The 14,161-nt window shown below is 25.2% G+C and overlaps 2 protein-coding genes across 4 annotated transcripts; one reads left to right on the top strand and one right to left on the bottom strand.

Moving 5' to 3' along the window:
- Nucleotides 1-579: 579 nt before the first annotated feature.
- Nucleotides 580-1,486, bottom strand: LOC113552330. The gene is made up of 3 exons (XM_026955174.1): nucleotides 1,308-1,486; nucleotides 1,002-1,158; nucleotides 580-939 (listed from the first exon to the last, which is right to left on the bottom strand). The coding sequence occupies exons 1-3, from the start codon at nucleotides 1,331-1,333 to the stop codon at nucleotides 766-768; spliced, it is 357 nt and encodes a 118-aa protein (XP_026810975.1). The 5' UTR covers nucleotides 1,334-1,486; the 3' UTR covers nucleotides 580-765.
- An 88-nt stretch (nucleotides 1,487-1,574) lies between these two features.
- Nucleotides 1,575-6,057, top strand: LOC113552329 (transient receptor potential cation channel subfamily A member 1). 3 transcript variants are annotated; one of them, XM_026955171.1, is made up of 9 exons: nucleotides 1,575-1,667; nucleotides 2,273-2,517; nucleotides 2,665-2,796; nucleotides 2,869-3,075; nucleotides 3,498-3,665; nucleotides 3,794-3,914; nucleotides 4,926-5,072; nucleotides 5,136-5,243; nucleotides 5,318-6,057. In XM_026955171.1, the coding sequence occupies exons 3-9, from the start codon at nucleotides 2,680-2,682 to the stop codon at nucleotides 5,815-5,817; spliced, it is 1,368 nt and encodes a 455-aa protein (XP_026810972.1). In that variant the 5' UTR covers nucleotides 1,575-1,667; nucleotides 2,273-2,517; nucleotides 2,665-2,679; the 3' UTR covers nucleotides 5,818-6,057. The 3 variants fall into 3 exon arrangements, with proteins under 3 accessions (XP_026810972.1, XP_026810974.1, XP_026810973.1); XM_026955173.1 differs by having other exon boundaries at nucleotides 1,595-1,690; nucleotides 2,273-2,796; XM_026955172.1 differs by lacking the exon at nucleotides 1,575-1,667 and adding an exon at nucleotides 1,717-1,908 and having other exon boundaries at nucleotides 2,273-2,796.
- Nucleotides 6,058-14,161: the final 8,104 nt, after the last annotated feature.

The raw sequence follows: 14,161 nt of genomic DNA, 5'->3' as shown, positions 1-14,161 counted from the left end.
TTTTTATTTAATCATTTTCATTTACATGAAATTTGTTAATTATTTATAAAACAGTTGTTTAATTATACTGTTTAAATTTTATACTTATACATCGTTATTGTGTATAATTTTAAATACAATTAATTGCATTCACATCTTCACTATGACGTTTTATCAGTTGTAAAGTTAATACGAATACCTGAAGTAGTACATACATTTCTTTTTTTTTATTAAATAATACATTGCTTATTTGTTCAATACCCTAGTCCTGGGGTCACTAACTGATTTCTATGGAGGTCCATTTTGAAACATCATATTGACCGCAGTCCCTAACAGTTTTAGTAATTTACACATGATAATAAATACATTTTTTTTAAAATTAGTATTTACATTTATTTATTTATACTACAAAAATTTTAAAATTACTCTGCAGATAAGGGTCCATAAAATAAGTGTATACGTGCCGCCAGTTAGTGACCCCTGCCCTAGTCTAAAAGCCTATTTTTCAACAAAATAACTAATAGATATTGAAGAAGTAGTGAAAAATTTAAATTATATTAATATAACACAGGCACATTTTATATTTAGTACACATAAATATTGTTTTATAATTTAAATTGTGCTATATTAAATGAATTAAGTACGGTTGATGGTGTAAATAGCATGACAAATTATCTACTCAATGTTTTTCAAAAACAAATTATTATAAATAATTACAGAACAAATTTCTATTAAATATTAACATGGTACATAATTTTATTTACTCAATATGATAATAGATCATTATTAATTTTCTTTAGATTTATTCACTTGTATTTCAACCAATTGATATGCTTTATTTGCTGCACAGACACATTTGTTAGGTACATCGATAACAAACTCGCCAGCATTGTACACACCTTTGTTCCAACATGCTGTAGATGTGGATTTTAAATTTTCTACAGATGGCAATAGTTTTACCTTGAAAATATAAGTTTTATAAGTGGGTTTTCAGAATTTTTATACTGGCAATAATAATTTACTTGTTGTGGCATTTCTGACTCTGCTTTCTTGGCTATAGGAGTTAAAATTGCAATGATGATTTTTGCTACCTCACGTGATGTCTCGCCATCTTTCCATATACCTAATTCTTGTGAACCAAATATTGTTGCTCCAAATAATGCTCCTCTTATAGTGTAACTAAAATTTAAAAAATATATGACATACAAAGTTATAAAAATCAATGTCAAGGCTATTTAGTATAATTTTAAATGGTTTTTAAGGTCATTAAATGGCGTATTAGTTAGCAGAAATTAAAACTTTTATAAACTAGTGATTTACAGTCTTACCTTATGAATTTGTTTAGTTTACTCATAGTTATGACTAGTTTTTCAAATTTATATTAAACTAATTATTTCACACTTCAATAGATAAATTAATAAATCAATTAAAGATATTAGGATTAAATTTTTTTAGTTCATAAATTTGTTTTGAACTTGGCAGTCTAGCTGCTCTCGCTGATTTATTGGTAGTGGATCTTATCAAATGGGTTGATACGCGATATGATTACAGAGCTATTCTGTGATATGATGATAACGCTTATCCATTTTCTGTAACCCGTGGAAGTTAAACAGTACAAAACTGAAAACCGGCAACTGCTGCATTTGCAAATACTAAAAAGTGCAAGTGCAAATGTGCATAAGATCTATGTAAGAATTAACGAATTATTTTGGTAATTTTAGTAATTTGTTATTTAGTATGCTTGACACTTGTCTATAGTGTATTGGTGTTTACCTTTAAAAAAAATAAATATTTATGGTTATTTATTTGTTTGGCAATCTAGAAGTACTTTTTTTTATTTATTAAACTGAACACTGAAAATATGACTGCTAGCTCAGCTAGTAGCGTAGTTGTAGCTGAAGCTGCTAATTTTGACGATTAATTTTAAAAGTAATGTTATTAGAGTATTTAAGCTACTTAATTAATTTAAATTAATCAAGATAAAGTATATAGTACCTAAGATATATTGATAATTATTTAGTATAAAAAACAATAATTGTATATTTGATCCTGAATATTAATTTTTATATTTGGTTATTTTTGAGTAGTATTACCTAGTGGATTAAGGATAGAGTTGAATCATGATAAAAGAAAATATTGAAATGAATATGCTTAGTGATTAACCCTGTAAATATATATTTGTGGTTCTTTCTAAGGGTTAAGACATAATATACTTTAGATCACAATTTTCTGAAATAATAATTAGGTATCCTTTTTTTATACATAACTAAAACTATCTTAAATTTTGTTTCAGAGAATGAGAAATATTTTTGTGTATCTATCATCTCTTGTTCAGCAATATCTTCAATCTAATCATGATGCATATTTTTGACGAGAAACCGCTATTATGTGTGGAGATAAACGTCTCAATGGACATGACCAGAAATGAGAAGATTTTGATTTATCAATAATCGTGATCTATACCAAAATAATTTATAAAAACTTAAAAATATTTTATTTATCGAGTTATAAAATCACCATCTGGTCTGATAAAAAACTGTTAGTTGCTTGATTAATTTTCTAGATACTTATTCAAATTTTTTTTAAAACAAATGTAACATCAATTCATATGTATTTTATGCATTATTTATAAGTTAGGAAAATTTTTGTTTCACCATTTGTCAATTTTAAACTAATGAAATTTAGAAAAAGTTTTTCATAATGAATACGGAGAAGTTGTCAGACAAAGAGGTATTTTTTCATTCATGCATAAACGGAGATTTGAATACAATTAAAATTAACTTGTTTCACAATGTATCACCGTTCAGCCTTGATAAGGTAAATAATGTTTATTTCAAGTTTAAAACTCAAATTTAAATTATTAAATATTTGTGTTTTTTATAATTCAAGTATGGAAATAATGCTTTACACCTAGCTGCTATGAATAATCAACCAAAAGTATTGGAATACTTACTAAAGACTGTAAAAACGTATAAAAGTAACTTTCAGAATAAAATTGGACGTACTGCTTTAAATATTGCAGCCGCCCAAGGTGCATATGAATGCATTGAAGTTTTATTGAACAGTTTTCACTGTGATATAAATTCTACAGATAAGGTATAATTTTTTTTTAATGTTTTTTTGCCTTGAAAAAATATGGATACCTATTTAAAAGTATATTTATTATATTTTAAACACCTTAAAATCACAAGAGCTATAAATATTAACTATTAAATTTTATATGAACTGGATTAAATTCAAATATATTATAACAAAATCAATAATAATTTTCATGCTTTTTAAATTTAGCTATGATGATTGCTTATTTAATATTTACTAAATATTTCTTATTCTGGAGTAAAATCACAAAATAAAAACCATTCAAAATTAATGTAAAATAAATAAATTTAAATATACATTTTATTGTAAATGGTACTAAAGTATACTATTTAGTATGGAAGTCTTTTTTATGTATCTAAAAAAATATTTGAATGTTATATTTTTCTAAATATTCATTGTTATAATGTTTTATTTTTCAGATTTTTCGCAATAGTCCATTACACTGGTGTGTTACAAGCAAATGTATCAAAGGTGTTAAGAAGTTATTAGATATGGGAGCTGATTTTACTTCTGTAAACAAATTTGGTAAAACTCCCTTACAACTTGCCAAAACAACATGTCCAGACATTTTTCAGTTAATAGACAATGTAATTTTTAAATTGTAGTTTCTTTTTCTTATTATTCTTATTATTTTTATTAATAAACTTGTTTCATTATCAAATTTGATTAATTATACAACATTAAACTATTTTTATTTAATTATTCTATTTTTCAGTTTATCAAAATTAAAAATAAGGACCAATGTTTGCAGACAACTCCACAGATTAATAATAATATTGGAACAGAAATGAAAACTATCTCAAAATCATCAAGTCCATCACAATTTAAAATAACTAGTAAGTTTTTGGTATACTAATCCTATAAATATATTCATTGTTCATAATATAATGTTGTAAGTAATTCAATTCCAATAGAAATAAAAAAAAAAGAGAAAATTGCTAGTTTAATGATATTTGTTGCATTCTTAAGATAAAATTGAAAAATTGAAAAATTATTAAGTCATCTTTTAATAATTGTATTCTTTATTTATGCATATTTTTAATTTTAAACTTTTTGTTTAAAGAAAATATTTATTTCAACTTTTAGATTCTAAATAAAGCACTTAATGCATTGGTTTTAGAATATTGTGTGTTAAGTTCTGTACATTATAAATCAGCATTTAGTTGTAACCTTTAAATGAATAACAATGATACACTATTACTATTATAATATACACTTAAATATACCTAATATATACTCTGCGTTTGGCTCAACTTAGTTAGCCGTACCATTAATAGAAAAACAAAATTCAGGTCACATGCATTAACTTGTAAGTTATTTACATTTAGAGGGATGATATCTATGATGTATGGAGACTGACATTGCTGGTATAACTATATAATTATAAACATCAATAATACACTCCATTATTAAACATGAAGTAGAATTTAGAATCATAGTTTACTCAGATTAATGGAGGGTCTATAGTAACTTAAGTGACCATGGATTGAAACTATAAATCAACAGTTTGAAGCTTCATTCATTGATCCCAAAACAGGACTAATATTCAATATATATAATCTATACGAAGATGTGTTTAAGTCAAATATAGCATAAAATACATGGGGCTACCAACTTATTATATAGTAGTTGATAGAAGAGTGGTTTGGCACTTACTCAGTTTTTGTTATTCTCTGAACACATGAAAAAATAAAACTTCTTTTGTGTAAAAATTCCCAGGCGATAGACAACAACTACATATTGCTGGGTGGAAGATTGTAGATAACATAAAACACTAGTTTTTTAAAAAAACAATAATAATATTGTAAATTTATTTAATAGATTTTAAATGGTAAATTTTTTGACAGATGAGAAACCCAAATCAAATTCAAATTCAAAAATATTTGAGAAGACTGTTGATCAACAAAGTAACAATTGTGAAACAATATTAGGTCCTAATTTGGCATCTAATAATGGAGATGAATCATTTTATTTAGATATTTCAAAATTAAAACGTAAGTTTAAATACAATTTATAATTATTATTTTTTTTTTCATTAAATTAATTGTGTACTTTAGATGGTGATAATTCAGTTTTAAAATTACTGGAAAAATCTATTGAACCAGTAGATGAAACTTCTTTTGTATCATCTATTTTAAGTAGCGGAAAAGTTATTCAGTTGACTGGTATAATATATAATTTAGTATTATAAATAAAAATAATAGTAACTAAGTATAAAGTATATTTTTATAATTTTTAGAAGCTGGTATACTTGCTTTGGAATACACAAAAAATGAAATAAATACTCCGATTCCTGATCATCTTGTACAAAGTTTCTTGAACACATCTCAACAGCATAAAGAAAATGAAAATAATCTTGAGAATGATAATATTGAAAAAGATAATGAATTAGGTTCAATAACAATTGCCAAGCGACTTAAAAGTCCACCACCCTGCTCTAAAAGATTTAAATATAATGAAAGTACTAAAATTACAGAGTTTGAAAGTTTATTAGATCAATTGAGTTCTAAGTGTACTAAAACTGTACCTAGAGTTTATAATTCAAATTCCTACTGTCCACAAAGTTTGTCAACTGCAGAAAGTAGTACAATGAGAAATAATGAAGTTGTCAAAAATCAATTAGTATGTGTAAACTCTGACATTAATGCACAACCCAAGTGGGTAGATGATCTGATGTGTTTATTGCATAAATTAGATAATTCGGACACAGTGGAACATAAACAAATTAATTTAGCTTAAATAATAATGATATTTTTTAGAGGTAATTAATAAGTTCCTACCATTTTTGTCATTCCTTCATTATTATTATTGTGCCAATAAGCAAAATTTTTTGTGTCTAACAACTTCTGTGGTGTATATTTTGTAAATAAACAATTACCTGTCTACAGAGTACGACTTAGGTTCTAAAAAACAGCTTAGAACATCATTACATTGTTTGTTATTATTTTTATGATTAATTTTAAATTGTTTTAAATTCTACGTATTTTGTTTTATTTGAATTTTTTAATTATTTAATACATTTTTTCTGTTTAAAATTTTATTAAAAAAGTATAAAATAAAGTAAAAAACTGTTTAACAATTATTTTATTTTATTTTTCTATTGTTAGTAAGTTGTTAAAATTGTAATTTTATATTTTATTGTTGACAAAAGGCTACTCAATATTTATACACAAACAATTAATATAGTAATATTTGTTTTCTTTTTCTTATTCTGGTTCATAAGTCAACTATTAACTAATCACATTATATCAAAACGGTAATTTTTATATAGGTACTATGCAATATATTAATATATATCTACTAAAAGTATCAAATAATGGAATTATTAGATTAAATGCATTATTTTTCAATACATAGAAATTCGAAATCCGAATTAATTAAACAAATTTGTATTAATTTTAGATATAGTATATATATAGCATAAAGTCATATTTACTTTAATTTTTTAATGATTTTATGTAATATGTATCTGTCTAAAACATTATCCCAGTTTATATATTTATATCTAATGGAATTTACCTACAATGTAAAAATTGATTAAACTCTTATTTGCATATTTTGGAGGTAGAGGTAAGATATTATTTTTCTGCCTAAATTTCATTCATCAATAAATCTTAAATAAATAGCATAAACCATGTACTATATAGCCATATAGATTATAGGTACTGATGCATTAAAGAGGCATGTCGCGGGGACTTTCCCGACTGCCACCATCATAACTTATATCTTATTGATTTCCAATAAACGATGGCGGCGCCGTGGAAGTAATGCGAAAGCACTTCCTACGGCGCCGTCAGTTTCAAACATGAAAAAAAAAAGGTACTGATACATTGTATATTTAGATATATCTACTTATTTATCATACCTAGCTCATAGTACTTTATATCATATCTACTATTATATACTAAATTATTTTTAATTTTGAAATACAACACACATACAACTTTTATGTCTTAGATTCTGAAAAGAGCTATGTATAGACGTATAGTTTAGGTTTAGATTGGATTAGGATACATAGATTTTAAAATGAAGTACTTATTAGAAAAAATGATGTATGATTCTAAACTTTATAGCTGGTTTATGATAATTAATAACAAATTGAATCTAACTTGTACTTTTGGGTAAACTTCTAAAAGTTCAAAATAATCAGGAAAAACAAAAACAATCAAATAAGGAAATCTGGAATTTTTTGCAAAACCAGTTTTTCTTATAATAGGAATTCAAAAATAAATAGGGTAGTGACTTGTAATATTCATGTTAACAGTTAACATAGGTAGGTATTTTATATATTTGTTATAATTTTTTAAATATTGTAGCTCTATTATAATACTTATATTATATTATATTTTTGTATATGAATGATGTATTTGGATATGTATGAAAACATTTTTCTTTTTTAATAAGAGAAATATGAAAATGTTATAGATACAAGGTTTAGCGTAACTTACTTTAAGTGAATATTATGTAAATTATTGAACATCGAAAATACACGAGTATTCACAATTTTTTTTTTACAAGCGTTTAAATTTTGTATTTTTGCTAAATTTGTCAAATCACAAAAATAGGTTAATCATTTTTTGTAGTTAAAACTTAAAACTTTCAGATATTTTTTAATTTTAACATCTGAAGCTTGAAAATTCAATAAATGATTTTTTGTAACTTTGTATACCGGAAGTTATTAAAAAAAAAGTTTAGTGGCGTGTATTTTTTATGAGTGATTGAATTTCAAATGCTGACGACATTTTCATATCTCATGTAACACATTTCTATTTAGAAAATGTTTGACATTTAAATGTAATTTAATAAATGTGACTTATAGAAATTTTATATATTGCACTACTATTTACACTATAAGTGTTTAAACGTTGATAAAAATTACGGAAAATTGTAAATTATTTTTTTAGTAAAAATTCATTAATTTCTACATTTTAAAAACTATAAAGATTGAAAATCTTATAAAAAGTTTTTCATGAGATTTTTTTATATAAACCCAAAAATATCAAAAATAATAAACATAATATATACAAATTTTTTTTATAGTTGTTTCAAGTTAAAATGTCCTCAAAATTGGATATTTAGTTACAATAAAAGCCTGACTAATAAACGTATAATTTATTATTTAATTGTAATATAAAAAAATGTATTTGCAGGAACTTTAAACTTATACAGCTTAAGCTTTATGAATTTATGATTATTATTTATTATACGCAATGCATTTTTGAAAGTAAGTACTGAGATTTGTTTTTGACAACAATTATTGAGTACTCTTTATAGAAAAATTTACAAATAAATTAGACTTACTAAGTCTAATAGCTTAAAATTATTTTTCGTAATAATATTATATCATTAAATTTAAATTTAAAACATTCATTATAGCATTGATTATAAATACTAGCATTTATAATCAATGATTATAGGTACAAGGTATACTTAATACCTATCTAGAATAGAACGAGTTCTCAGTTTTTAAATTAAATAGGTACATGCATTATACATTATTCAGTATCATCAATTGTACACAAATTACACTGTCCTCCTTAGGCGTATTTAGTTGTATTAAGTTAGGGGGGCTAAATTCCTAAAACAATTTATAACAAATTTTTTTTAATTTGATAATTATTTATTATTTCTACTGGTGCGTACAACTGATTGAAATGATTATTCATTTAAATGAAACATTATATTATGTTATATTGTAGGCAAAAATAAAGTTAACACTAATATGTTTATATGTACATACATTTACCCAAAAATTCTGAGGAGGCTGAAGCCCACCTAAGCCCCCCTAGTTACGCCTATGCTATCCCCTAATGTACTAACTACTAACCAAACTATATTAAACGGCGCTATCGTCTATAGTTTACTATTATAGTCTAATATAGGGTAATAGTAAACTAATACAGTATATCAAAAGTTTAAAAGTAGCAAGTACCTACTAAAGAAGCCACGTCCGTTGTTTCAGCTTTAAATACATAAGTACAAAAATAGGTTAAAAAATAGAGTTTATTGCTATAATCGCGGACATTCATTATAGCCAATATATCTTAATTTGTTGTAATTTATAGATCAGTTTGATTTTATAATAAAACATCATGTACCTGGCTAATACCTTATATGTTTTCAATATTAGATAAAATTTATTAAACTATAGGTATATAATAATTATTGATTTGTTGCGTATATTATGATTGCATTATATTATTATTTATTACCTAGGTACTAGTTACTACCTACTGTATTGTTTATTTTAATTTTAAATTCAATAAATAAATGTTACATAAATATTATGTTTATTGTGTGTAAATCATAAGTAAAGTATTATTAGTTATTAATTGTTACTTTTTTATATACCTAGGTATATCACCAAACACGGAATATTATATTTATATTGATTTACTCATAGTTATCGAATCGTTGCATAAATATGTTTAATTGATATTAATTATACATTTATAACTATACTTAAAGAAAAATACGAAAGAATTAATAACTTGTACTTTATACTAGGTATATATAATTTATGCAATCGTCATCGTTTTATAATTATGTTGTGTTTGTTATTATATATTTGATATTTTAACTTTTAATTACCTAGTTATTAAAACACGGGGAGTGGAAAAGTATATCTATAGCCCTATATAGGTAGGTATCCAAAATTTTTATTATTTTTATTATTGAATCACATACATCTAAAAATTCTAAAATATGTTAGGTAGCGATTGAACATAGTTAAATTACGGTAGGTACATCACTTGTAAGCAGTTCATATAATAGTTATATATTAATGTATAGTTTATGTATAATAGTTAGGTTATAACCTGTTTAAAGTATTCATTTTAGTATTTTAATAAAAAAAATAATGTCTTATGACTTTAATGACAAAATGATTTATTTGTAAATAAGAAATACCATAATGGTTATTAAAAACACTCATACAATATAAGAATACACATCGTTATGTGATATAATCAGACATAGGACATACATATTGAGCTTAGGAGTTAGGGGTGTACACTGTAGGCACATATAAGGATATAACTGCACTCTTAGTTCTATCCTATATTATTACTGTACCTATTTGTATTTGAGTCTTGTATAGAGTAACCTGGGGTACAATATCAGAAGATGATAAGGATTCCAATCAGACTAGATGTGATTCATTCTGGTGGACATTGTTGACATCATGGATTATAAAAAATGATTTCCTGCGATGATCCATTCGTGGTGCATGAGGCAAAATATGTAATTAAATAATTTAATATTTGCCATTTGGTCAAGTTATTATTTAGTTATTATGATTTTGCTATCATAGCCATATAGACGTGTCTAGACCTTTGACGTAAAGGACGCAACTTGGTGCGTGCCCGGGGGGATAAGAGTCTTTAGCCCTCTTTTTGAAAAATGTTTCTTAGCTCATGGTGCATACCCTGCACCCAGTGCACCCTCCGTGGAGACGCCTATGATCATAGCCGAATATGATAAAACATTTTCTTCGGAAGTTGATGAAGTTTTGACGTCAACATAAGATTAAGTATTAATTTCATTCATTTGATGTAATATTTGAGTAGTATGGAAGTTGTAATAAATACTATACTTAGTCTGTCCAGCGAGAGAACGCGCCGATTCTGCGCAACCCCCCACGTCACTATGCTATCAAAACTGGTTCGCTTATTATGGTATCACTGGGGAGTGCGCAGAAAGACTGATTTTGGTTATTAATTTGTTGTTTTAATTTTATTTGTTTTACATATTTTATTCATAAATAATGAATAAAATTATAACCAATTTTCAAGTTATTAGTTATAGTTTTTATATTCGTAAAATCGTGCACCCTTTTAACCATTAGCTGTGTACTTTTACCCAAACTACGGACTAAGGAGTAAAGAGACGCATTTATTATAATTTTTGATATATGCTTAGGTAAAATTATCTTTTAACTCGAAATTTGCAATTTACGTTATATGCTGTAGGGAACAAATTTAAATTCTCTAAAATAGAAAAATGCCTTAAAAAAAATACAATTTCATACTAATAACAGATTTTTTTTTAAAAAATGCTCTTAAAATTATTTTTAACATTGAAAAAATTTGTTTAATTATACAAATTTTTATTCTTAGGTATTAATTATATTTGCATAATTGTCATCATCTTCTAGTTCACCCATCTTCATTTTATTTTGAAAATGAATATACAATTTAGATAGATGCATTCATTATATTTTTATCTTGTGTTTCATAATTATAGCATTTTATAATCAAGTGCTGCTTAATTTTTATCGAACTTTATTAATTCCTATATAAAAATGACTTAAAAACATAAAAAAATCAGCACCAAAAATGTTAAAAAATGCAAAATTAAAGTTACATTTTTAAATTTCTTGATGACATGTATGAAATGAACTTTGTGCTTGGAAAGCATTGTTTTCGGACATTCAGAAAATAATGCAATTGCATTTAAATCAGTTTCTTATTTGCATGTATAATAGGATTACGATATAACAATATGTCAAAAACATGTATAGTATATACAAGCTTGGGGTGGCCAACCCAAATGATCTTGCTAAATGTTTAATTTTTTTGTTAGTCAAAAATCTTGAATACGAGATAGTTCCTGATTAGTGTTCTTCTAGTTAAAAATTAGTTCTAAAATATCGAAAATAATTGAAACCCAATTTTTTTTATGTAAGTGCTTGAAGTTCAAACTTTGACAAAATTCATCAAAATTACGAATAACTCGTTGTTAAAAATACACAATTTTTTAAAATTTTATATAGCTATAAGGCTTTAAAATTGAATGAAAGGTTAAATTAAAATCATGATGAAAATTAGATTAATTTAATTAAAAAATACAGTTTTAGTTATTTTGATATAATTCAAAAATAATAATCTTATATAAGAACTTAAAACTTTTTGAAATGACGCACAAACTACATATTATTATTTTCTCTGTTAAAATATTATTTTTAAAACACTGGGTGAAATTTTAGTTTATATTATGGATCCATTCACAGTGTTCTATGATAGCTATGTGGCAATGGCCATTGTGTCGGTATTTATTATAAGTTATTAACAATAATGTATTATTTATCAATTTATCATAATATAATATGATATAGGTAGCTATATGTTCTATTATACAATATACGTGTTGTTCTTGGAAAAAATTAGTTCTACTTTGTTAATAATAGTTTTATATTTTTTCATCCGTATAGATTTGGTAAATAGTTTTATGAAAAAGTAAGAATTGATAATAATAGCAATGAGCATCATTGATGAGTGCGGTGGCGTGCATTGATTTGTGATAATCTTTTACCTTCGGGTTTTTTGCTACATATAAAGTTTTGTTCTATAAATATTTTATGTACTTACATATATTTAGCTCTTTAGCAGGTTTAAACTAAAAATTATATTGCGAGTTTTTTTTAATAATTATCTAATATATATATACATAATTTCTTAACTTAGGTTCAGGAATTTTAATGTGAAACTTCTACTTAATGTTTTATTTTTCACTGCTTCGTACTATCACTAATTTGCTTATTGTAGGTACCTTGTATACAGCAGCGGATCTGGGGGGGGGCATGTTTCCCCTAAAATCAAAAAAAAAACACAGTGAATTTAATAATATAATATACGTTTTTATTATTACAGTATATAATATAATATTAAGTGTATTATTACTTAATATAATTGTAATCTTTTAATTTTATAGCAATTATTAAATTTATTTAAATTGTGAACTCATGGTCCCCCACACAAACATGTTCAAGTTCAATATTACCCATTATCTTCTTGAAGAATAAATAAATAAAAAAATATTAGTATAGGTACTAAGTAATAAATATCGTTTAAATTGTAAATTCTCGTTAGGTATAGTCTTTATCTTATATTTTCGCGTAGTACTACGCCAGTTCGTAGACTCGTAGTTGTAATTTGATTTTTCATTAGTGACTCTTGAGTTTTCTATTTAGTATTTATAATTCTAATTTGGTTGATTTTTTATCGGTAATATACTAATATGTTTGACGTTTGATGACTGTCGTGTTCATACGTTCAGAGAATATCGTTTGTTTTCAAGCTGTGCATAGCGCATCATTTTGTCACATCAAATATCGATTGCCAATTTTACGCGAAGGGACGACTGACGACCAAAACAAAAATCGAAAATTAGATATTGAATTATAAATTATAATTTGTAGTTGGTTCTTGTTTTATAAATTTTTATCTTATTGACTTGTGTACTTTGTTGTATTATGTTGTACTAATGACTATAGGTAATGGAGGTTATATTTGGCACTGATTTTTAAGCATTTGAATAAATTTATCATAAAATATTTAAAAAAAAATATGTGATGTTTATGGTCCTCCTCAAAATTAAACTCTAGAGCTATCACTGCTTGTATAGATTGTAAATTTTCATTAAAATAAAAAAAAATAATTTCTATCAGTAGTGTCGTGTTATAAAGGTACATGGGGTATTTAAAATACAATATTATGCATAGATTTTTAAATCGCTTGGCCTTAAAAATGAATAGAATCTTGCATCTTACTAGTATCTACGATGAATTGTGTTTAAAAAAATATTTTATTTTTTATATTGAATAAAATTATTTTGTGAACGATGAAAAACACTCAATATATTTTATATTCATTTGTTTATTCCATTATTTTAAATAACTGTCTTTATAATATATGTTAACGAGCCGTACTTCTTTTGTTGTACCATTTGAGGAATCCACATTGCAACTTTACGAAATTCTGTGTGCGCGCATCAGTTTGGGGATCGACAAAATTGTAAGTGTGGCCAACGGTTAATTTATTAAAACTAGCATTCTGCGTAGTTCATCTGTTTTATAACCACGCCAGCAATTCCGATAAATAGTTGTACCTTGGTTTATATTGTATTTTATTGCATGTATAAGTGTATACGTAGTGCTATCTTCAACTAAAAAACATTCCGTAGTTTCTTGTAAAATACCGAACAGTTATTTGGTTAGGTAGTCGCGATAACCGATAAGTACCATTTATTTAATATAATAATAAACGTATAATAAGTCCTCATACAATTTTAATATCTAAGTGCT

This window comes from Rhopalosiphum maidis, chromosome 2 (assembly GCF_003676215.2).
Source record: "Rhopalosiphum maidis isolate BTI-1 chromosome 2, ASM367621v3, whole genome shotgun sequence".
Classification (NCBI taxonomy): domain Eukaryota; kingdom Metazoa; phylum Arthropoda; class Insecta; order Hemiptera; family Aphididae; genus Rhopalosiphum; species Rhopalosiphum maidis.
The sequence above is the reverse complement of the archived record's forward strand: the minus strand, read 5'-3'. Positions and strand labels throughout refer to the sequence as shown.

Bases quoted from the DNA above. Each gene is read 5' to 3' on its own strand.
- LOC113552329 (XM_026955171.1), top strand. From the start codon at position 2,680: ATGAATACGGAGAAGTTGTCAGACAAAGAGGTATTTTTTCATTCATGC. The intron at 3,666-3,793 runs GTAATTTTTAAA...TCTATTTTTCAG, and splicing joins TTTTTCAGTTAATAGACAAT to TTTATCAAAATTAAAAATAA. The intron at 3,915-4,925 runs GTAAGTTTTTGG...ATTTTTTGACAG, and splicing joins ATCACAATTTAAAATAACTA to ATGAGAAACCCAAATCAAAT.
- LOC113552330 (XM_026955174.1), bottom strand. From the start codon at position 1,333: ATGAGTAAACTAAACAAATTCATAAG. The intron at 1,159-1,307 runs GTAAGACTGTAA...TTTAAATTTTAG, and splicing joins AAACTAAACAAATTCATAAG to TTACACTATAAGAGGAGCAT. The intron at 940-1,001 runs GTAAATTATTAT...TATATTTTCAAG, and splicing joins AGTCAGAAATGCCACAACAA to GTAAAACTATTGCCATCTGT.